This window comes from Parambassis ranga, chromosome 5 (assembly GCF_900634625.1).
Source record: "Parambassis ranga chromosome 5, fParRan2.1, whole genome shotgun sequence".
NCBI classification, from domain to species: Eukaryota; Metazoa; Chordata; class Actinopteri; family Ambassidae; genus Parambassis; species Parambassis ranga.
Genome location: NC_041026.1, coordinates 20,789,112 through 20,809,746, shown reverse-complemented (window position 1 = coordinate 20,809,746; position 20,635 = coordinate 20,789,112). Strand labels below are relative to the sequence as shown.

General features: G+C 40.5%; 5 protein-coding genes and 2 non-coding genes across 11 annotated transcripts; 4 read left to right on the top strand and 3 right to left on the bottom strand.

Moving 5' to 3' along the window:
* Positions 1–541: 541 nt before the first annotated feature.
* LOC114436751 (zinc finger and SCAN domain-containing protein 22-like) lies at positions 542–4,183 on the bottom strand. Of its 3 annotated transcripts, none has more exons than XM_028407175.1 (2): positions 3,959–4,183; positions 542–3,274 (listed from the first exon to the last, which is right to left on the bottom strand). In XM_028407175.1, exons 1-2 carry the CDS (start codon positions 4,137–4,139, stop codon positions 2,346–2,348), a joined length of 1,110 nt encoding a protein of 369 aa, XP_028262976.1. In that variant the 5' UTR covers positions 4,140–4,183; the 3' UTR covers positions 542–2,345. The 3 variants fall into 3 exon arrangements, with proteins under 3 accessions (XP_028262976.1, XP_028262977.1, XP_028262978.1); XM_028407176.1 differs by having other exon boundaries at positions 542–3,265; XM_028407177.1 differs by lacking the exon at positions 3,959–4,183 and adding an exon at positions 3,354–3,448 and having other exon boundaries at positions 542–3,265.
* Positions 4,184–5,271: 1,088 nt separating this feature from the next.
* gnl3 (G protein nucleolar 3) lies at positions 5,272–9,532 on the top strand. Its single transcript, XM_028407156.1, has 15 exons — positions 5,272–5,389; positions 5,590–5,648; positions 5,750–5,890; positions 6,065–6,184; positions 6,273–6,350; positions 6,425–6,560; positions 6,646–6,749; positions 7,229–7,379; positions 7,486–7,573; positions 7,711–7,882; positions 7,985–8,127; positions 8,318–8,454; positions 8,577–8,728; positions 8,923–8,992; positions 9,071–9,532. Exons 1-15 carry the CDS (start codon positions 5,377–5,379, stop codon positions 9,169–9,171), a joined length of 1,665 nt encoding a protein of 554 aa, XP_028262957.1. The 5' UTR covers positions 5,272–5,376; the 3' UTR covers positions 9,172–9,532.
* On the top strand, positions 7,012–7,143 carry LOC114436946 (small nucleolar RNA SNORA47). Its single transcript, XR_003670832.1, has one exon. It is a non-coding gene; the product is annotated as a small nucleolar RNA SNORA47 (small nucleolar RNA).
* Positions 8,168–8,240, top strand: LOC114436944 (small nucleolar RNA SNORD19). The gene has a single exon (XR_003670830.1). It is a non-coding gene; the product is annotated as a small nucleolar RNA SNORD19 (small nucleolar RNA).
* A 123-nt stretch (positions 9,533–9,655) lies between the features above and the next one.
* Positions 9,656–12,579, bottom strand: glt8d1 (glycosyltransferase 8 domain containing 1). Its single transcript, XM_028407178.1, has 9 exons — positions 12,290–12,579; positions 12,031–12,129; positions 11,708–11,918; positions 11,508–11,625; positions 11,318–11,402; positions 11,094–11,206; positions 10,832–10,998; positions 10,635–10,747; positions 9,656–10,490 (listed from the first exon to the last, which is right to left on the bottom strand). The coding sequence occupies exons 1-9, from the start codon at positions 12,303–12,305 to the stop codon at positions 10,306–10,308; spliced, it is 1,107 nt and encodes a 368-aa protein (XP_028262979.1). The 5' UTR covers positions 12,306–12,579; the 3' UTR covers positions 9,656–10,305.
* Positions 12,580–12,852: 273 nt separating this feature from the next.
* spcs1 (signal peptidase complex subunit 1) lies at positions 12,853–14,243 on the top strand. The gene is made up of 4 exons (XM_028407184.1): positions 12,853–13,077; positions 13,559–13,618; positions 13,721–13,807; positions 13,968–14,243. The coding sequence occupies exons 1-4, from the start codon at positions 13,042–13,044 to the stop codon at positions 14,091–14,093; spliced, it is 309 nt and encodes a 102-aa protein (XP_028262985.1). The 5' UTR covers positions 12,853–13,041; the 3' UTR covers positions 14,094–14,243.
* nek4 (NIMA-related kinase 4) lies at positions 14,218–20,240 on the bottom strand. 3 transcript variants are annotated; one of them, XM_028407150.1, is made up of 16 exons: positions 19,953–20,240; positions 19,135–19,401; positions 18,847–19,044; positions 18,447–18,554; positions 18,087–18,241; positions 17,867–18,011; positions 17,175–17,759; positions 17,054–17,098; positions 16,759–16,908; positions 16,191–16,331; positions 15,978–16,044; positions 15,778–15,890; positions 15,546–15,637; positions 15,200–15,402; positions 14,962–15,095; positions 14,218–14,748 (listed from the first exon to the last, which is right to left on the bottom strand). In XM_028407150.1, the coding sequence occupies exons 1-16, from the start codon at positions 20,040–20,042 to the stop codon at positions 14,650–14,652; spliced, it is 2,592 nt and encodes an 863-aa protein (XP_028262951.1). In that variant the 5' UTR covers positions 20,043–20,240; the 3' UTR covers positions 14,218–14,649. The 3 variants fall into 3 exon arrangements, with proteins under 3 accessions (XP_028262951.1, XP_028262949.1, XP_028262950.1); XM_028407148.1 differs by having other exon boundaries at positions 14,220–14,748; positions 15,185–15,402; XM_028407149.1 differs by having other exon boundaries at positions 14,220–14,748; positions 15,185–15,402; positions 15,546–15,634.
* Between the last annotated feature and the right edge of the window lie 395 nt (positions 20,241–20,635).

Below are 20,635 nucleotides of genomic sequence, written 5' to 3'. Positions count from 1 at the left end.
ATGCTGACAAACACTCGAGATGGATGGGAGCAGGAAGAAAAATGATTGTAGGTTACCTTAAATCCACAGCTGAGCAGCCTGACATTAATGAGGGGTAAGAAGGAACTGCTGAGTGAAAGTGCGTCCATTATATACTGCCCAATAAGATCATAGGACAACAAGTTTGGTAATTACATACTTTTCTATTGTTTCTATGCACAGCACTAGGATTTTTAAAAAAAATCTTGCATTTCTGTAACTGAGAAACATTTACTCAGAGCAGGAAAAGTTCAAGTTTCTAATGCTTCCATTCAGGCATCACTTCAGGCCACTGACACTGAGCGTTTATTTTTGACCGTGCTTTTTATTAACACTTTGTTGTGTTCTCTGTAGAAAGTGTATGTATAATCAGATATCCTACATTCCTGTCTCACTAGTCTGCAAGTTTGAAAAAATATAGTCATACACACATTGAAATTGAAGTGTGACTAGTGATAAAAGCAACACTAACATGTCCCTTCATGACACTTTGTTCACATAAAACACACACATAAAACAATTACAATGGATACTCAATTGCTACTTTATTAAAAAATAACATTTAATACATAATGATACAACACTATACAGTAGAGCGTGTGTGTGTGTGTGTGTGTGTACGTAGAGGAGCAAAGATGTCCCTAAGAAGACTGTGAGTGAAGGGCTGCTGGTCAGCTGGGGGGTATGCTGGAGGTGTCTCATGCTGCATTCATCACATGTGGAGGGAGAACAACCTGGCATCAAATAGCAAAAATTGTGCTCTGATACACCTGGACGGTACCAAGCTCCTGATATAAACTGTATTAACTTGCCATTTATTGGAGTATTAAGATATGTGTGTTGCATTTGTATGTTCATTTCTGACATAAGCAGAGGCAAATTCAGAACCCTGAGTTACTGACTTTAAAGATGGAGGTTTCAAGTCAGACCTTTTCTGATGTTGCTGGTACACCTTCCTGTTGTGAATCCTGAGAGGAGAAAAGTACCAGTATGATCTACTGTTAAAGAGGCCATTTTATGTGTGCTTCCCTTTATTGCAGTGCTGTATTATTTTCCTGAACTGATCACAGCACATTTACAGTCCAGTCCTTCAGTTTGTTATCTGTCGTCATGTAGCACATATGCAACAGAGTGGAGGCATCGATGTAGACTGTACAGAAAGAAGTAAACGCATGTAAACCCTTTGTAAGAGGTCCCAAAACACAATTCTGAGCATTTAAAAGGGCATAATATGGCCTCTTTAAGGGATCTGTCCAAGATGTGAAGAGGAAGTACTTTATTCATGATAAACCAACCAACACTTTTGAAAACTGCCCCCAACAGAGATAATTGTTACTGTGGTGCAAACATAGGGGGACTGAAAAAAACAATAAACCAAAACAGGTTTAACTAACACTGTACAGCCCTGTGTGAATGTCTGCATCGTCCAGGACAGATGCCTTAGTGCATGTCATAAAAAAAGACTAAGACCTAAATGCATGGAAGGCTGGGACTAGTGGTATTTTACAAAATATCACATCATTTCACATCATGGTGGAGCAGTCTCATGACAGACTTGTCCTCTTATTAATGGACAAGATGAAGCACTGACAGTGTGAGATGGTAGTATTTAGCTCTGCAAAAATGTTAACAGCACCGAGGAATAAAAAAAAAGAGATACGGCAAAAAGTTAATGTGCCACATCAGACTCAACATTGCAAACCTGCAAGTCCGCATTTTAGAGGTCATTTCAGGAACTATTTATTTGCCTCTTAATTGCTACAAGAAAAAAACTGAAACAGACAGCATTGAACTAGGCCTGGATTGGACAGGCTTCAATTCTCTAACTTAACTGAGATGACTTCATGCAAACACTGATCACGATTCGAGCTTTTCAAATAATAATGATAAGGACAATTTCTTTTTTCAAATCAAATGATGACTTGCAGATATGAAATGACGGTTTGATAGCTGTACCTGTGCTGAACATTCTTGCATTTCTTGATGCATCTGTTTCAAGGCATGTGTGGAAGACTTCATCATGCTATTTATAGGACTAAGGAAATGCTAGATAATGCAGAAAGGCTAGCAAATAATTCAAATTGTGCCTAAGAGAGTTAATACTCAAGTGACAAGTAAAAAAATTAAGCAACTGACATACTAAACTGGCTAATACAAATCCTACTGAGGGACTGAGACGTGTCATGTTAGATAAAAATGCTCTCTAAGAGATCTTGGAAAGTAGGAAGAAAACACTTGTCTCAATGGCAGCAATTTTAGCTTTTTTATAGAAAAGTTTCCCACATCAATATGATTCACGGACTAGGTTGTTTAACAACACATTAGCATCATTGCCCTGAGAAATATGTTCCCTCGCGGCTATGGGTCTGAAGATGCCTTTTGATTTTGTCAGAGCGGCTGAAGCACTTGCCACACACAGGACAGCTGTATGGCTTCTCCCCCGTATGGATCCTCATATGCACCTTTAGGTGAGCCATCTGCGTGAAGCCCTTTCCACAGATCTGGCAGCGGAATGGTTTTTCTCCTGTGTGGCTTCGCTGGTGCTCCTGCAGTCTGCCAGATGAGCTACAACATTTTCCACACACTCCACATCGGTAAGGTTTTTCCCTAGTGTGCACTTGTACATGCACGTGCAAGTGGCCAATGTGACTAAATGCCTCGCCACAAACCTTACAACAGAAGGAAGACATGTGGCCTTGTAGAGGAGATTTTTGATGAGGGCAGTCCACAGCATTGGTTCCTTGGCTGCGCATGTGAGAAGGCTGACCTCTGTTAGCTCCAGCTCCAGGTCCCTTTGCACCAACCATCTGCCCACCATTCTCCACCCCAATGATGTCAATGTTGTTTTCGTTTGAGCAGTTTGGGTTGACTGGTGCAAGAGGCTGGGCGCCGGTGTTGGACGAAGTAGAGCCTCTGTGGCCGCCTGCACTCTCTGCTTTTACATGTCTAGAGGAACCTCGAGATCCAGGATCCCTTTCCCTGTTCTCCACACCTTGACTCTGAGGAAGACTGGATGTGTGGGCACTGTCCTGGGGATACTCATTTCCAACACGTGGTGGGGTAAACATATTCTCTGGCGTGCTGCAAGAGCCGTGCGCCCGAAGCTGATCATCTCCTGGGTTGGCCCGCAGATCTCTTTTGTCCTTGATCTGAATAGGAATACGCTCTTCATGCCCCATGCTGGGACTCCACTCACGGCGGGGATGCTCACCATCCTCCTCATCCAACAGCGCCATTGACGGACGATCTGAGAAGCCAATAAGAGGAAGAGAACAGGTAAAAACACTGACCACAATGCAACAAAAGCTGTAAAAGCTGTTGAACACTCTTCAAACCTGTATGTAAAATGTGCAGGTATACACTTGTGTTGTGGACACATGGTTAGCCCATGTGAAGCACAGGTGTACATAATTAAAGGCTAAATTGGGACGTTTTCATGTTTCAAACAGAAAGACTAATGTCAGTTAAAATGCAAAAAAGAGCACTGCATAAGTACATTAATGATTAACATTTACAACACACTTTTGGAGCACTTACAATCTATGGGTCTATGTGAAGAAGGGGTTTAGGATTTGAAGAAACAAACACTGCTGACAATACTTGTCTGTTCGTTTGTTACGTGTTTACTATGTAAAATACCATAAAATAAATTATACATTAAGACAATGCACACAAGATTACTGAGTTAAATAGCAAGCTGGGCACAGGCTAGTCTGCTAGCCGGCTGGCTAACGAACAAAGGTTGCTAACGTGCTAGCCGCTTCACAACAACACCAGCTAATGTCAACTAGCTTCCCAGCGACCCGTGATAAATTGCTTGGAAGCTGTTATGTTGTTGTACATGTCCCGCTTAAAGTCATCTTAATTTCACCATTCATATAGTCGGCTAAGGGTGCCAAAGGGACAGCATTAGCTTAGGCTAGCTTTCAGTTCAGCTAACCTGGCCATATTTCAATTCCAGCGTCTCGCAGCCTGCGTCTCAGATGGTCGTTCTCCCGCTCCCTGATCGCTATCTCCTCCTGGTACTCCAGAATCGTGTCCTCGACAGACTTGTAAATCTCCTGTGCAGCAAGCATTAGGCGCTCTGTCAAAAAGACGTTTAAAAACTGCAGTTTGGTCATTTTCTTGGATTGCACGTAGCTTTTGCTATCATCCAAAATGGACCAAAAAGATGCTCGGATCAATCACGTGACCCGGACTTGTTTCTTCTTCTGCGCCTTTTCCCTCCAGGCTCCATCTTCACTGTGGAGGAGAGTACTTTTGTCCTGATGCATCACCCTGAACATGTCGATGGGTTCATATTCTGATGCCTTTTTGACTGGTATTTGTCCAGTCCATACATTCAATGGGATGTGTTATTTATGTTGTTTTTTGCCTTTATTGTCATTTGGATATACAACCAGTGACCAGACTTAACCCACTCCTGAAGTTTGCCAAAGAGCACCTGGACACTCCACAATGCTACTGGGAAATGTTCTGTAGACCGATGAGACAGAGGTTGGATTGTTTGGGAAGAACGCACAGTGCTATATGTAGCATAATAATGGCACTGTACACCAACATGAAAACATCCTCACAACGGTGAAGTATACAGTGCAGGGATCATCGTGATTTGAGGCTGCTTTGCTGCCTCCTGGCCTGGACTGCTTCTGCCCATCGAAGGGAAAATGAATTCTCGAGTTTATCATGCATCCTGCAGGACAAAGTCAGGGTGGCTTCAAAGAGCAAAAGCTACCTGATGGAGTGCAGTAACCATCCTAACCAGATATCCTAAGAATATGTCTGAGGTGAAGCAGTTCTGTAAAGAGGAATGGTCCAAAATTAAGCAGTGTTCAATACAGAAACATTATAATTGTGTGTCCAACGGACCATTTGGAATCTAATTCTGATTTACCCTCGCCAGAATTACAAGGCTGTCTTGCAGTTCTACAAAAAAGAAATATGCAGTTATAAAAATAAACATGCAGTAAAAACAGTAATAAAATCAAAACTAACTTACTTCCAGTACAAACACTGTTGTTCTTAGAGGACAACAATGTAGATGGAATTTGGGCTGCAAGAGTTTCATCCATGTATCTATAAAGAAGTATGAATAACTTACCTGACTACAAAATAATTTAATTTGAATATATCATAACTGAGAAAATAACTCTAAATACAAAAAAACATACATTTCTGTACAGCAAGTGGATCGTCATCAGGTATGGCTGTACATTATATTGCATTAATCCTCCCGGACAGCAGGGGGCAGAGGAGAATCTGCTCGCAGACAGAAGCGGAAATGACAAAACATCAAACTGGTGCAGTTTTCCACGTGCGAGATCGTTTCAGTCACATTGGCAGGTCCACTGCTCCACGATGAAACGACCGAGTAAGTAAAGACTGATATCAATGTTACATTGATATGTTAGCGCATACAACTCTTTATAGTTCGGTTAATTCACCTCAGATTGAAAAAAACCCGGCGTCAGTCACTTCAAACGGATTCTGCTTGTTTTAGTGTGAAATAGCTTCTTTTAGGCTAACGTTAACCAGTGTTTTACGCATTATTCTGTTCTCTTTCGTCTTTAGAGTTAAAGAAAGCGAGTAAGAGGGTCTCATGTGCAAAGCGTTATAAAATACAGAAGAAGGTAAGTGGCTAATAAAACACAGTGATGAACAGATTAGCATTTTAATGGACGACCAGGCCCGCATTACTCCTAACTTCTGTTCGGCTGTGTTGTGTATTTAGGTCCGGGAGCATAACAGAAAGTTAAAAAAAGAGGCAAAGAAGAAAGGAGTGAGCAAACGAACAAAGAAGGATCCTGGAGTGCCCAGCAGTGCTCCCTTCAAAGAGGAGGTGCTCAGGGAGGCAGAGCAGAGGAGGCTACAGGTTGGTATACTCCACATGCTTGTACCTTATGACAATCTGTCCAGATTACTCCACTGTTCAAATCTAGTCACTGCCTCCCTTCAGTCCATTATAGATATATAAAGAATAAAATATAATAGTCCTTTTGGAAGTATGTGGTCTAAGAGCTGCATTTAAACACATTTTTCTTCACAGATTGAAGAAGAAAAAGAAAAACAGAGACAAGCTAAAAAGGAGGAGCGAGCCCAGAAGAGGAAGAAAGAGAAGGAGGCTGCAAATCAAGAAGCTGATCCTGAGGCCAAGAAGGCTCGCAAAGTAAAAATACAGCACAACGACCATCTCTGTGTTAGGAGTTTTATAACTTTTCAGCTTACCATTCATTATTTGGTCTTTATTTCCATAGGACAGTGGAAATGATTCAAAGAAACAGTCTGCCACAAACAAAAACTCCAAACAGTATCTTTGTGCTGAATTAAACAAGGTAAAACCGCTCCTATCCATCCAATGTATTAAGACAGAGTAAAAGCTTTACTCACTTGACCTTGTCTCTCTCAGGTAATTGATGCCTCTGATGTGGTATTAGAAGTCCTTGATGCTCGTGACCCGCTGGGGTTCAGGTGTCCAGATCTGGAGGAGGCTGTGCTGCAGAGGGGAGGCAACAAAAAACTACTTTTAGTTTTAAACAAAATAGGTAAAAGGAAATGAGACACTTCCTGACAGTTTTTACTGACAGTTTGTGTTCTGTTCTCATCTGGATTTCCTTTTTTCTTTTGTAGATCTTGTTCCAAAGGAAAATGTGGAGAGGTGGATACAGTGTTTACAACAGGAGTTTCCTGTTGTGGCATTCAAAGCATCGAAACAGATACAGGACAAAACAGTGGTAGGAAGTGCATTTTTATGCATCTTTGATTTTGAAGTGTTTTATTAGTTTTAGATGTTGGCCATCGTTTTAAATACAAGATCCTATTTTGACTCATTTTTGCAGTGTAATATGACTTTTCATGAATTTGAATTAAGTTCTGCATAAAAGACTGAGAGGGCAACTGTAAACAACTAAAAGAGATGTTTGTGTATCATAGAGCAGCAGTCATTATTCCTATAATTACTTAATGTAACTGTAATGGCTCTACATCATTCTATGAAGGAGGACTGAGAAGGTTGGACAGCTTATATTGTGCTGTTAAAACTGGTTATAACCTCCAAGAGGAACAAACAAACCACACGCTTCATTCACTTTGTGTTGAGCAGAGCTGATTTGTGTGTTTGTATAACAAAAAAACTTATCACTGATAAACCGAACAGTACCATGTATTTGTGGGAGGTGCTTAAGTAATAATTGCCTGCTTTTGTCTTCATCAGAAAGCCAAAAAGCGCAGAATAGAGGCCTCTAATGAAGTCCTGGACAAATCCAGAGGGGCTCTCTGCTTTGGAAAAGACTGTATTCTGGAGCTGCTCTCGAGTTATGCTGCTAACACACAAAGTGAAACTTCCCTCAAAGTTGGCGTAGTTGGTAAGCACAGCTTTTCGTTTCATAGAGATGTTCATGCACATTGTATTATTAGTGTCATCAGGAGATTTTTAGTGGCACAGATGTTTTTGGTTTTGTTCACCCTCAGGTTTCCCTAATGTGGGGAAAAGCAGCCTTATCAACAGTCTGAAAGGGGTCCTAGCGTGCCACGTTGGTATGAACAGAGGCGTCACTAAGTAAGTGAGCAAAGCTGGATATTGTATCACAACTTGGAAAAGAAGTTTCAATGTGTAAAGATAGTAATAAATGTTAATATTGATGGGCAGATCATAAATTACTCATATCTTGTTGCCTTTGAATGTCCTGCCGTCAGATCCATGCAGATGGTGCACATCTTGAAGAATGTGAGGCTGATAGACAGCCCGGGAATCGTTGCATCACTGTCCAACCCACCTGCCTCTATGGCTCTGCGGAGTCTGCAGGCGGACTTCATGAGTGTGTTGGAGGCTTCCAAGACTCTGCTCAAGCAGTGTGACAAGGTCCAGGTAGGATGAGTAGCCACCTCAAGGGATGGGTTTTGTAGAGTGTGAACTGTTAGTTGCTCTTGTAAATTAGTAACTCCTGGTTATTTGTTGTCATTGATTCAGATCATGCTCCAATATAATGTCCCAGACTACAGAAACTCTCTGGAGTTTTTGACCATGTTGGCAAAAAAGCGGGGTTATTTGCAGAAGGGTGGAGTTCCTAACACGGAGCAGGCAGCCACTGCTTTCCTTGATGAATGGACAGGGTGAGTGTGTCTTTTCTTCAAGGCTTTTGTGGCATCTCTGTGGAAATGAGGACAAAATGCAATGTCTGATTTCATTATGAAGACTTTAATCCAACTCTGATCCAAAACACCGCACCACACTAGACCACAGATTTGTTTTATTTGATTTGGGAATGACATGTTTCTGCATGTCTGGTTTGATGTCTGACAGAGCCAAGCTAAGCTATCACTGCAAGCCACCAGGAAACCACAGCCTCCCCACCTACCTGTCTGACTCTGTGGTCACTGAGATGCAGAACAGCTGGGATCTAAACAAACTGAAAGCTGGAAATGAGGAAACTCTGAAAGGTAATGGTATTAAAAAGAGACAGTCACAGATTTGATAGGTGATATTTTTTATACTGTTTGTGTTCAGTGCCGTGTAGAGTTTAATCGCTTCTGTGTCATGCTGAAAATATTTGCTTTCATAGGTGTTAAATTCCCCAACATGGCCAGCAGCATAAGCTTCATCTCTAAAGGCCCAACTGCAGGTCTGCTGAATGTGGCCGAGATCTCTGAAGAGAAACATGATGCTGCAGCTGTCGCAGAGGGAGAAGCAGAGCAGAATGATGAAAATGATGAGGTAACTATAGATGGAAAACTGCTCGCTTAAAATAATGAAAGTGGCCCACGCATGGAAATGATGATTAAAAACCAAGTCTTGATTAATTTGTGAAGACTTTTGATCCAACTCTGATCCTGCTAACTGGACTCTTCTTTTTCCTTTTAAATTGCTGTTTATATTAAGGATTGTTACAAATTCTGCTTTTCTTGCAGCCTGATCAAATAATGGAGGACTCAAATAAAGTAGAGGAAGTGAAGAAACAACAGAAAATGTCACTCAAAGGTAATTGCATTTCATTAAATATTAAAAACATACACTCATCAGTCGGGACTGTTTATAAATCATATGTTCTCTTTGCAGAAAAATCTGGTCATGTGCAGTTTCAGTCTGTCCCCATTGACATCAGCCTCTCTTCAGCTACGTCCAATGATGCCTATGACTTCAACACTGATTTTAAGTGAGGTCTGCTTTCACGCTGAGGTAGTGCCTGAGCTCCTGTTGTCTGACCGTCAGACAGGATTTCTCAACGTGCAGTGAAAATGATGGCTTCCCTGCAGGGTGGTCCTTCCATTTGAGTGATTTCAGGCTGAAGTAAGACAAAGGGAAATTCTACCGCATGAGGACTGACCTTTGTTTGGCTGTATTTCTGCATCCAATGAACTGTCGAAGACTAATCGCTGCAGTGCAAATGGACTTGAGTTATATGTGTGTATATATGTCCATTGACATATTTTTCTAAATATGTAGAGGTCATGTCATATCATGTGTTCATGCAGATTACTGTATATATCCAACTGACTATAAATGTATTGAACAAAATGACGAACATGCTTTCTTATTGATTTTTCCCAAAAACAGTCACTAAAACGACGTATTTGTTCAGATGGGGTCACAGAACACTTGACACACAGGCACAAATGTTCATCAGATAAGAAACAAACAAGATTTTAACAAACATGTATTTTTATTTTGTATATTATACAAAGACAAATATTTACACTAGCTAGGTGACTGCATTTTAATGTGTATAAAAATCCTGATGTGGTAAAGCATGGGATACTTGTGCAAGCATGTTGAGGGGCAGTATGGAAGGCAGTACAATGGTGAGCTGGTGTTCTGTTATAGTTATCAGAGCCAAACAAAGGTCTCAAATCTTGTGTTAGATAAGTGTTTATCCACAGGAAGCACTGAACTGAGGTAATGATATGAGGTATCTGCCTGAATGATACAATATAAACTGGTGCTGACTAACCCACCATTACAGCTCAGCTCAATGCAAAACATAAACCATTTAGCTGCATGGGAACATGCACACTTAAGCTTAGTCACTATAGATCTTAGCACAACATCTGATTACTCTTCTCAGGCTCAAGATGAACAACTGCTCTTGTAGGGAGGAAAATAGTAAATATTCTCAGCATTTGGATAATGACTCAGGTATATATAAAAAATACTGTTATCACAAAAGTGTGCAAGTATGCAGGTCCACTGAACTGGTAAATGAGAAGGCTTCACGTAGTTCCTGAGGTATAACAAGGCAGGTTCCTGGTAGCACAGGGCTGGTCAAAAGGTTCCTGAAGCCCATTTTTTTTACTCTAGCTGTCTCCTGCGTGTCTCCGCATGGGATGAAACTTCCCCGTGGGATCAGGGATGAACCACTTGTCCCACACATCAGAAAAAGAGGACGATCTACCCCAGGGTTTGTAGTGTCCATTCCAATGGAGGAGCTTGGCAGCTTTCACAAACTGGGGGGAGTAGCGGTTTCCTGCACCTGTAGTGCCTACAAAGTAACAATGATTGATTTAGACGATAATTTCCATTACTAGGGCCAGAAATGAATGTTTAAAGTAAAATTGCAGGTTGGTGTAAACTGTTCAGGCCTTTAACCTTGACCTACAAACTCCATAGAATATGCAGAACTTACCAAGATGTCTCACGTGCCACATGGGATCGATGGTGGAATGGCGTTTGTAAAAAACAATGAGGAGAGGAGGAGTGGTGATGCTGTCTGCAAGGGTTTTACTGTACAGCTCCTCACTGCATGAAGGAAAAATGCAGCTCAGGGGAACAGTTTTACAGCAACATGCATCTAATCCTCTTTGAAGTTTGAGGCTCACTTACTGTGTGTTGAGCTCCATCCAGTGCTCCAGCTGCTGGGTGATGTTTTGGCTCTTCCATTCAGTCAGGTTGGCAATAATGACCCCGGGGTTGAAGGAGCATGTGTTAGCCCTCATCCCCAGCTTCTTAATAGCTTCCTTCTTGAAGTCCAGGAAGCCTATATAGTTATTCTAATTAAAACAATTTGTTACTTAACTAAGCATCCCCATATTCTTACCTTTTTACACACAACTGAAAATAATCAGCTGTTGTCAGAGATGCATACCTGATTTCCAGCCCCTCTAATGATCCCTCTAGCAGACGCTGAGTCACAGTCATCTGAGAAGGCAGCTGCATGTCCTGGTTTAATGCTGGTTTCAAAGAGCTCCTGAATATCCCCTAAAATCATAACAAAAGGGCACTCAATAACAACCAGAAATTTATTTTCTCTTTTTCTTGGAATGAATGTCGGTAACGGTATAAATACCTCCCTTTGTGGTGGTTTCTTACCTTGCACAATTATGTCATCATCCAAATAGATTGCTTTCTCTGCTTCCGGTATGTACGCAGGCAGATAAAACCTGGCAAAAGCCAGCTGAAGCATAAATAAAATACAATATTAAAACAAATATTGCTAAAGATGAACAAAAACAAGCAGCAGCATCAAAATTGTATTTAGGAATAGTCACAGCTGTCTTACTGGTTTTGTAGCATCCACTGTCTGAAGATCTTTAGATATTTTCCCATTGATGAGCTCAGGCTTGAAAATAACTATTTTATATTTGACATTTTTTAAATTTGTCTTAGTCAGCCACTCTCTGTTGGTAAAATGACAGAAGCAAAAATATCTTCAGTGTTTTGGAAAGCATGCAGCAACACAAGCTTGCTTCAGTGTCTTACTTTAGGTGATTGACAGTGTCGTTCAGGGTCACAATGGTAAAGACCACATTGGCTTTACTGTTCTGGTAGACACTGTTCATGGCGGCGACCACGGCACCAAGCCGGTCCTCAGCAGCAGAGATAAGAACAGGGATCTCCTCTCCCTTCCTTGCCAAATGTAGCCTGAGGTCTGGAGCCAGCTCAGACTCAAATGGAAGAATCACCTCTGCATCTAGATAAAGACATATCACAAATTAATATTTTATTACTATGCACATACTTTGTCTTAATATACAGTATGTACACAAATACACATTGTGAGGAAAAACATAAGAAAAACACACCTGGATGTTCTGTGTGTAAAAAGTCACTGAGGTTGAGGAGGTTTCGTTCCACTATAATCAGGAAGGCCACAGCCAGCAGCACAAGAATGATCAAGTTCACTGAAACACACAATGAACAGCTACAATCAGCATGCACAGCTGTTAAAACATTATGATATAATGCAATGACAGTTATCATTAATCAATGTCCATTTTGTATTCAAAATGTTTCACATGGGTAATGGAGCAAATTACAGATCATCAAGCGTAGTGTACCCACCTCTCCTTAGTGTCATGGCAAATGTTTCATTTGTCTAAAAAAACAAAAAGCTGAGAAGTCTCGAGTGGAGTCCACGCTGAATTAGCTGGTTATACGGACTGAAAGGAGCCCCAAATGCTGCCGCAACGCTGAGTGGCGAAAGGATAAACACACAAAAACCTCGCAAATTATTGTGTCAAGATGCCTACATTAACACAAGTGCAACTGTTTTTACAATTATAAAGGAAAACAAACAGAAGAAAACTATGTGTTGAAGCCAAACTGCCAACTCAACATCAACAAAATCATCCCATCCACAATGCACGTAGTAATAATAGAGGACTACATTATGCCTGATTGTAAAAATTATATCATCCTAACGTTTTCAGTGCAAATAAATCTTAATATCTACACCGTGTAATATAAAAATCCTTCACTTAGTGGAAATTCGAGGCATAGATGTATATATTAAATGTGGTAACGAGAATAAAGCGGGTACAAATTTTGGACAGGCAGTTTTGTAGACAGTCAAAGATTATCACAAACGCAACACCAAAATATTTCCGTAACACGCAGTGTTTCGGACGATCCCCATGTTACATAGATCTGTGCATCAGGCAAATTGACACCAACTAGGCAGAGGGACGGATGGGTCTTTTTCCACAGCACGACGTATCTTTTTGAAACCGGAAGTCAAACCGCCGTCGATTTGTTCTGGTTAGAAACCATTGGTTGTAAAATTCTGCTTAAATTTGTTCATTTCAAGTGGAAACATGCTGTCTATGTTCAAAACCATCCCCACGCATATGGTAAGAGATAATTTATAAATGTGGCAAAGTTAAGCAAGCCATCATTTTAATTCATGCTGTTTGTGAAAAACGAAGCTAATCTGATGCTAGCTGCTCGATGCTAGCACAAGAAACAGCTGGTAGATAACGTTGTTTTATCCTCCAAAACTATACACAAAAACGTAGAGATCTTGCTGACCATGGAAGAAAAAACACTTTGAAATATAATCTGCATGAGCTGTCGATAGTATTTAATTGTCGGCTGATATTTATGAGCATGTTTTGTGAAAGTAGGCCAGAGAAGGACTTGTATTACTGCATTATTTACTCTGCTGAAAAGAGTGTAAGTAAATACAGTGAGTAGGCAACATTCAGGCATCATTAACAAATTAACGTGCCAAGATGGACGGGTTACTCACACTTACATTATACAATAGAAAGAGTTAGTGTCATATTGATATTGAATTTATTGATAACCTTTTCATGTCCAATTGTGTTTCAGGATTATAAAGGTCAGAAGCTGGCTGAACAGATTTTCCAAGGAATAATTCTCATCTCAGCGGTAACTAAGCATTAGATAAAACTAAACAACACGCTGCAGTGGTATTGCATTTTGTTTTACTGATAGTTGGGCTCATTTCTAACATTTGTATCATTTTTACAGGTGATTGGATTTGTGTACGGCCTAATCGTTGAACAGTTCGGGTGGACAGTGTACATAGTCTTGGCTGGTTTTGCCGTGTCCTGTGTGGTAAGTTTTTGTTCTCTGGGCCCCATGGATGTGTTATGTACAACCACTTTATAACTATAAGACATTCAGTTTTAGGAAACTGGTCCAATTTGTTGGTCCTCTCATGGTTGTCAACATCATTCATAGCAAATAACAGAGCATTGTCTGTCATTTTCTTCAGTTGACCCTGCCACCATGGCCAATGTACAGAAAGAACCCTCTTTCCTGGCAGCCAGTTGTACCAGAAAGCAGCGGGGAGTCCAATCAAAAACCTCAGGAAAGCCTCAAGAAGAAAAAGCACAAGTAACTCCAAATTATCCCTGTCTGGCTGTTAATACATCTTTTTGTATGGAAAGTTTTATTCACTTTTGTCCCACAATCCACATTTGAAGCATTTAGTGTTTTACATTCAGTGCTGAAATCTGTCCTTCAAATAATAAACATCTGATACTGTCTATGTTTTAAATGGGCTGTTTTTTTCCTTACAAGCATTAGTCAGTCTACAATATAGGAAAAAGACATACAAACAAAAAATGCACTTGATTTATTAGAAATAATTCAAATGTTAATATCTACAATTAATATTTTACAATAATAATTAATATTAAAGAGCTAATCCACTACAGCAAATAGAAAAAAGTAGAGCGCTTTACCATGACTGAATCTTTGCATAGTAATCCTGTAAGATGAATTTCACATTCTGTTTTCATACTGAAATTAGTTGGGAAAAAATATTCCTTACATATGAACGCCTACACAAACATGTCTATGATTTATAGACCCAGTGTCCTGTTTAACAATATAAAAGAAACGATGTTCTCCCAGATCGTATAATGGAAATGTGCTTGTAAATACAGTGTTATTTAAAACTTAAAGGCAATATCCTCAAAGAATTTCAGCTGCCTCACCATCACAGCATAAGTTTGATATTTCTCATCTCCCATCTGGTCACGAAGGCACCGCTAGTATAAAAAAGGAGAAATAGTGAGATCAGTAAATTTTTCAGTTTGACAAATACTCCTTCCGTGTGTGTTTAAGCTGCCATGTTTCATTCATGCAGTGGCCTAACAGAGTAGCATTCATTTGCTGACAGGATGAACTGATTTATATTGTAGAAGGCTTTTAACTGTCAATCAAGGCCTGTACATTGGTGATGACTGATGTGCTGTACTTACTTCTCTTTTGGTTTCATCCTCCTCCTCCATGATTTCCAGCACTTTATCCAACAGCTTGACCCCAAGGCCCTTTACTACATCTGTTCTCAGATGTTCTATGGCTCTTCTTATCTTAGCTGGCCCAGATGTGGAGCCTTGAGGAAAGACACACTTGTTAAAATGCAATAAGGCTCCCAACCGGGTGATTGACTGATGACAAGATGGTTTGATAAAAGTGTCTGACCTATTGGTATTTCACCTAGTGACAAATTCTCTGCTTCCCCTCGAGCCTTCCCATGGAGCACCAAGGTGTCCCTGTACTTTCTGTGAAGTTTAAATTCTGGCAGTGCCATAGAGCCAATGCGGCTTTTATCTGTCTCATTTACACCATTTCCAACATCCATTCTCAAAGTCTGGGTCATCATGTGGACTAAATCGTGCATGTCACTGAATTCAGCCCTTCTACAGAGAACACAGAAATCACAGATCATACAGTCAAAGGCAATGTCAAACTGCTTTCAAATCTAAAACAAAATCACTGCAAAACAGTGAATATATTTAGGATTATAACAATTCAGTTTATGATCAGATATATGTGCACTCACCTTTCTCTGCTGTCTCCCTCTGAACGCTCCGTAGAACTTGTAGATGAGCTGCATTCATCTTCATCTGAACGTTGCTCCAGCACCTTATCCTTCTACAATACATTTTGAAATTCAATTTATATTATCAATCACAACAAATCAGATCACCATTTTTCATACTGCTTCATATTCACAATACATTTACTTTTAATGACTGTGTAAAATACAGCTGAAGTCTTGGTGTGCATTGTACCTTGCTGCTGGAGTCTGTGAAAGAATCTGAAACAGATCGAGTAACTCTTGCATTGCAGTGCTCAGTCTTGGTGGAAGTGACATCATAAGAAGCCCGTCGTGCAGCATTAACATCTAGGGAATGCAAAAAAAAACTTATAAGAGACAAAAATAAAGTAAACACCATTCACGTTTTCATCTGTATAATTTTAGGAGAGGTACCTGGTTGGTTGACACTCTCTTGGGACTGCCTCAGTCTTCGTCTCTCTCTGGCCGACAGTGGACGATCCTTGAAATAAAATTGATAAGGTGCATCAAGTGATTTCAGCCAGAATCAAAATATGTCATGAAACATGAACAAATTAACCTAGAAAGTATTACTGATATATTATCACCACTATTGTTTTGACACAATCTAAGGGAGCACTCTCTCACCTGTGGTAGTGGTAAGAGTCCTGAGGGTGCAGTTACACCAGCTTTCTTGCTCTCTGTACCCCTCCGGCTCCTCTTCTTCCCCTCTACAGCCAAACTCTCAGCAGGGGGTTCAGGTAAAGGTCTAGGAGCCACCACCTTCGACTAACAAATGATAATCAAACAGCAATGATTATCTTGCTAGCTGGTTATTGCTATGTTTACAACATATTATAATCTTAAAATGAGCAGTATCCATTTCTTAATGCCATAGTATCACAGGATTATGTATATCTCAATTTAAATTTAAATTTGAAACCTTTATTAGTCCCACAATGGGGAAATTGCTTAAGGCAGCCCAGCAAAGAGCGCCACACAGTGAGTACACTGGAGGCTATGCGGGTAAAGTGTCTTGCCCAAGGACACACAACAGTGACTAGGGAACCAGTCAGTTGATCGAACCACCAACCTTCCCGTTACTGGACAACCCTGCTATACCACTGAGCCACTGCTGCCCAAGAGGGTTATTATAATAATTGTATTCATTAGGTTCCTATAAATCCTTAGGATGAGTTTGTGTGGTACTGTTTACCTTGTCCTGGTCCTCATGTGTCTGTCGCATGTGTTTCCTTCTGTGTTGCTGTGATATTGAAGGTTCTGATGACACATGTGTTGGAGTTTTGAATGGAGTGGCTCGTTCTGGCTTACTGGTCAATGATGGAGATTCCTCCTGAACAGGCTCCTAAACAGAAACATTTATCCAATAACCTTCTAAAAAGCTCTCTGCACTATGTGCAATTCTGTGTTATACAGTCTGTACACTCAGGTTTTGTATTTTGTCTGGTATGACCACACAAGACTTCACAAAATGAGTATAATTTTCTCACCAGTGTTGGAGGCTCTAACAGCTTTTCAGTAGATTCCAAGTTGTCCTACAAAAACACAAAATAACATAAGAAAAAAGAGGAGAAAACGAAGAGTGTATTGCTCTGTGAGCTGGGCACTTACCTGTACATCTGTGCTATGAAAGTGTTGTATTGGAGCTGGCTTGAATGGGGTCACTGTGTCATTTTGAATGTCCACATTAAGTTCAGGTAAACTAGAGTTTTCTAGTTTCAGGTTTTGCACATCAGCTTCCTTAAGTAACTCCATGGTGTCATCCTTACAGTCCGTGTGTGATGTTTGTTTCTCCACACTGACAGAAAACGTATCCCCTGGGTTTGGTTGGACTTGAGACTGAATGTCTAACAACTGACTGGATACTGTCCTCTTGTCTCCTCCCCGACTGCAAACAGATGATCCCGACTTTAAAGAGGGCTTCACAGGTGAAGGAGGGGGAGAAGGATCTGGTTTCCCTCTTCCTTTGCTGTTTTTGTGCACACTGTAAATCACAGGTTCATCTGCTGCATGGTGGTGTGACACAACCTGCACCGGTCTCCTCCCTGGGTCATCATCCTGCTGCATATCAATATCAATGTTGCTAACAGTTGCCAAGGATGCAAGGCTGACTTTAAGAGCGTCAGATGAGGAGGATTTGGGCAGCAGAGGTACATCTGTCACACCATTCTGACCTTTATGTGATTTGTCTTCTTTCTGAAAGATACAATATCATGTAATCAAAAGGTTAACAATCTATAAATACTGCTTAATAACCCTGCTTCATACATGTCAACCATCCTCAGTATTCCTCACTAACTCACCCGTTTCACCCGGGGAAGAGGTTCAGGCTGTGGAGTTGGAGGCAGCTTTTCAGGTTTTGGCTGACATGACACAATAGATGATGCACTGTTGGACCTACAATCACCACCGCCACCCACTGGTTGTTTTCTTGACTTGGCTGTTTTTCTGAGAGAAAACCCAAAAAACAAAAATATAATAGAAGTTTAATCTAAAATTTAAAAAAAAAGCAGTGACACCTACTCTTTTGTAGCCTCGAGGAACATGGCGATTTGTCGCTTTATGTAAGGCTGTCGGAGTATGAGTTTGACATCAGGTCTGTCTTCAGGTCTCTTACACAGCATGCTCTTGATCAGTTCTCCAAGCTGGGGATCATATTTACTGGGCATCTGTGGTAGCTGACGAGAAAGCCAAAGGAAGATGTTAAACCACATAAACCACAGTGAAACTATTGGCATATTCATTTGAGATAACTGGGGTGCAGAAAAGCAACGATCAAGTCACAAAATCTGAAAAAAACTATAGACTCATAATACTCACGTTATTGTTTAATGTAAAGAAAATCTATTACTTATTAGAGAGTACATGTGAGATGACACTTACCTTTCCCTCTACAATGCGATACACCAATGAGTTCATGTCCTTGGCATTGAAGGCATGTTTCAGTGTGGACATCTCATACACACAGCATCCCAAGGCCCATACATCTGACTGGAGACAGAATGCATCCAATTATAAAGCTTTTACAGTACAGATGATGGTTCGTTTGGACATAGACAGAACTGCTGCACTTCTTAAGAGGAAGAAACTTAATTGTGAACAATCTTAGTCATTAATGTGTAGAGCCTGTACATCATGACTCTAAGCCATCCCAAGCTAGAGAGAACTGCTGCACTACTTATGAGGAAGGAACCCAACTGTTGTGAACAAACTTATTCAAGAATGTGTAGAGAATCTCAGTCCTTTATCTTGTTACCGAATAGAAACACATAACCAATAATACCTTGTGGTTATAGGGTTTATTAGAGAAGAGTTCTGGACTCATGTAGTAAGGAGTCCCGATCAGTGTGCTGGCCATATCATTCTGGTTCTCCAGCACTCGGGCAATGCCAAGGTCCCCAACTTTAATGATATTGGTTTTTGTCAGGAAGATATTTTGAGTTTTAAGGTCCCGGTGAAGAATGTTCCTTTCATGCAAGTACTGAAAAGAAAAAATAAATCAGTGAGTTCTCCTGTTCCATTCGAATGAAAAGAGAATGACACATCCTTACAGTATTCAAGTATACTGCACCTGGAGTGCCATGGCTATTTGGACAAACCACTCCACAACCTGCCTCTCAGGTAACAGCTCCCCTTTTTGTTGTTTAAGCCTGTGGTAGAGATCACCACCTTCACAGAAACCCATCACAATGTACAGCTGACAGTCATCTCCTTCCCACGACTCCCTGTACGTCACTATGTTGGGATGGCGCAGCTGGGACAGAAGCTGTGCCTCCTGCTCTGCAGCACGCCGCTCCCGCTTGGAGGAGGTGGTTAAATTCAGTTTCTTAATGACATACTGCAAAAAGGCAACGAGGGAAATATTAACACATATTTTTTTTTAATATTCACATTCCTTTGTTACAAATAAACTGTAATTAGAGGTTGACTGCTTAACAACATGGGCACGAGTATAAAGCATGTCATGAAAACTAGTATAGCAGCAATTATATTAGGTGTTTAGAGGGTGAATCTCAAACTTCATAACTTGGGTGGGACAACTACTGTCATCACGATGGGCAGCAAGTTGAATGAAGCTTAATGTGACAGTAGAGCAGCCTGACGCTGTCAAACTTTTAAAGGACAATTTAGACACCAAGAGATTCAGGACATTTATCAAAGTAAGGTTTTTGACATAACTTGTTTTTATGCTAACATTATCATATTTCCCCCCATAGTTCTCAAACGTACTAGGCCACAACCGCGTAAACAAATCTGTGAGGGTTTAGCTTACTGGAGCTAACTTCATGCTAGCTTAGTAGCGTCTTTGTGGGGAAATATTTCACTTAAGCTGAAATTTGGTTGTTTAAAACTTAGTGTGCTGTATAGAAATCAACACACACTCCTCACCTGTTTTCGGTCTGCTTTGTGTTTCACCAAGTTGACCTCCCCATAGCTCCCTTTCCCAACGACCCTGATGAAAATATAATTATTCATCATTCTTCAAAACGCCTTATAACGCGGTCTGAAAAGCTGAAACGTTACACGTCGCTCCCAGCAAGTGTTTCGTTGTTGTTCTGCCCCATAGTCCTGCAGTGAAGAAGAGATAAACACGTGAAATCAGTTCGGGAAAACTTCGCGCTAGCTCAGAGCCAGCGATGGGATTTTGAAAACGCAGGAAATCAGATTCAGTGGATAGTTTTCGTCACTAGGCAACTGGCAGCTCACTGCTGAGTAAGATGAAGGAGCCAAAAAAAAAAAAAACACCACGCAGTTTACAGCACAGCGTCACCCAGCGTCTGGAGTCAGACTTCTCTTCTTGTATGTTTGACAATTTAAGCATGTATTCGTTCCCTACATGTAAACACATTAAATCCTATAAAGTAAAATATATATATATATATATATATATATATATATATATATATATATATATATATATATATATATATATATATATATTATGTATTTAAAGATCTACAAAGTACTAATTCTTTCTGTTTGGAGAACCCTTCCTATGAAAAAGTCAGATTATTGTAAAGAAGTGGAGAGGCAAGAGTATAATACCAAGACTTGTCTTTAATCATCATCAT

Excerpts from the sequence above, each read along its gene's own strand:
- glt8d1 (XM_028407178.1), bottom strand. Across the intron at positions 11,626-11,707 it reads GACACTGTCAATCACCTAAA|AGAGTGGCTGACTAAGACAA; the intron begins GTAAGACACTGA and ends TTTTACCAACAG. Across the intron at positions 10,999-11,093 it reads TTAGAGGGGCTGGAAATCAG|AATAACTATATAGGCTTCCT; the intron begins GTATGCATCTCT and ends TGTTTTAATTAG.
- spcs1 (XM_028407184.1), top strand. The coding sequence starts at position 13,042 with ATGCTGTCTATGTTCAAAACCATCCCCACGCATATG. Across the intron at positions 13,078-13,558 it reads AAACCATCCCCACGCATATG|GATTATAAAGGTCAGAAGCT; the intron begins GTAAGAGATAAT and ends ATTGTGTTTCAG. Across the intron at positions 13,808-13,967 it reads GTTTTGCCGTGTCCTGTGTG|TTGACCCTGCCACCATGGCC; the intron begins GTAAGTTTTTGT and ends CATTTTCTTCAG.
- LOC114436751 (XM_028407175.1), bottom strand. The coding sequence starts at position 4,139 with ATGACCAAACTGCAGTTTTTAAACGTCTTTTTGACAGAGCGCCTAATG. Across the intron at positions 3,275-3,958 it reads TGGAATTGAAATATGGCCAG|GCTTCTCAGATCGTCCGTCA; the intron begins GTTAGCTGAACT and ends TTCCTCTTATTG.
- nek4 (XM_028407148.1), bottom strand. The coding sequence starts at position 20,042 with ATGATGAATAATTATATTTTCATCAGGGTCGTTGGGAAAGGGAGCTAT. Across the intron at positions 16,045-16,190 it reads GACTCTTACCACTACCACAG|GATCGTCCACTGTCGGCCAG; the intron begins GTGAGAGAGTGC and ends TTTTATTTCAAG. Across the intron at positions 15,891-15,977 it reads AGAGAGTGTCAACCAACCAG|ATGTTAATGCTGCACGACGG; the intron begins GTACCTCTCCTA and ends TGCATTCCCTAG.
- gnl3 (XM_028407156.1), top strand. Across the intron at positions 6,750-7,228 it reads AGATACAGGACAAAACAGTG|AAAGCCAAAAAGCGCAGAAT; the intron begins GTAGGAAGTGCA and ends TGTCTTCATCAG. Across the intron at positions 8,729-8,922 it reads AGAATGATGAAAATGATGAG|CCTGATCAAATAATGGAGGA; the intron begins GTAACTATAGAT and ends CTTTTCTTGCAG.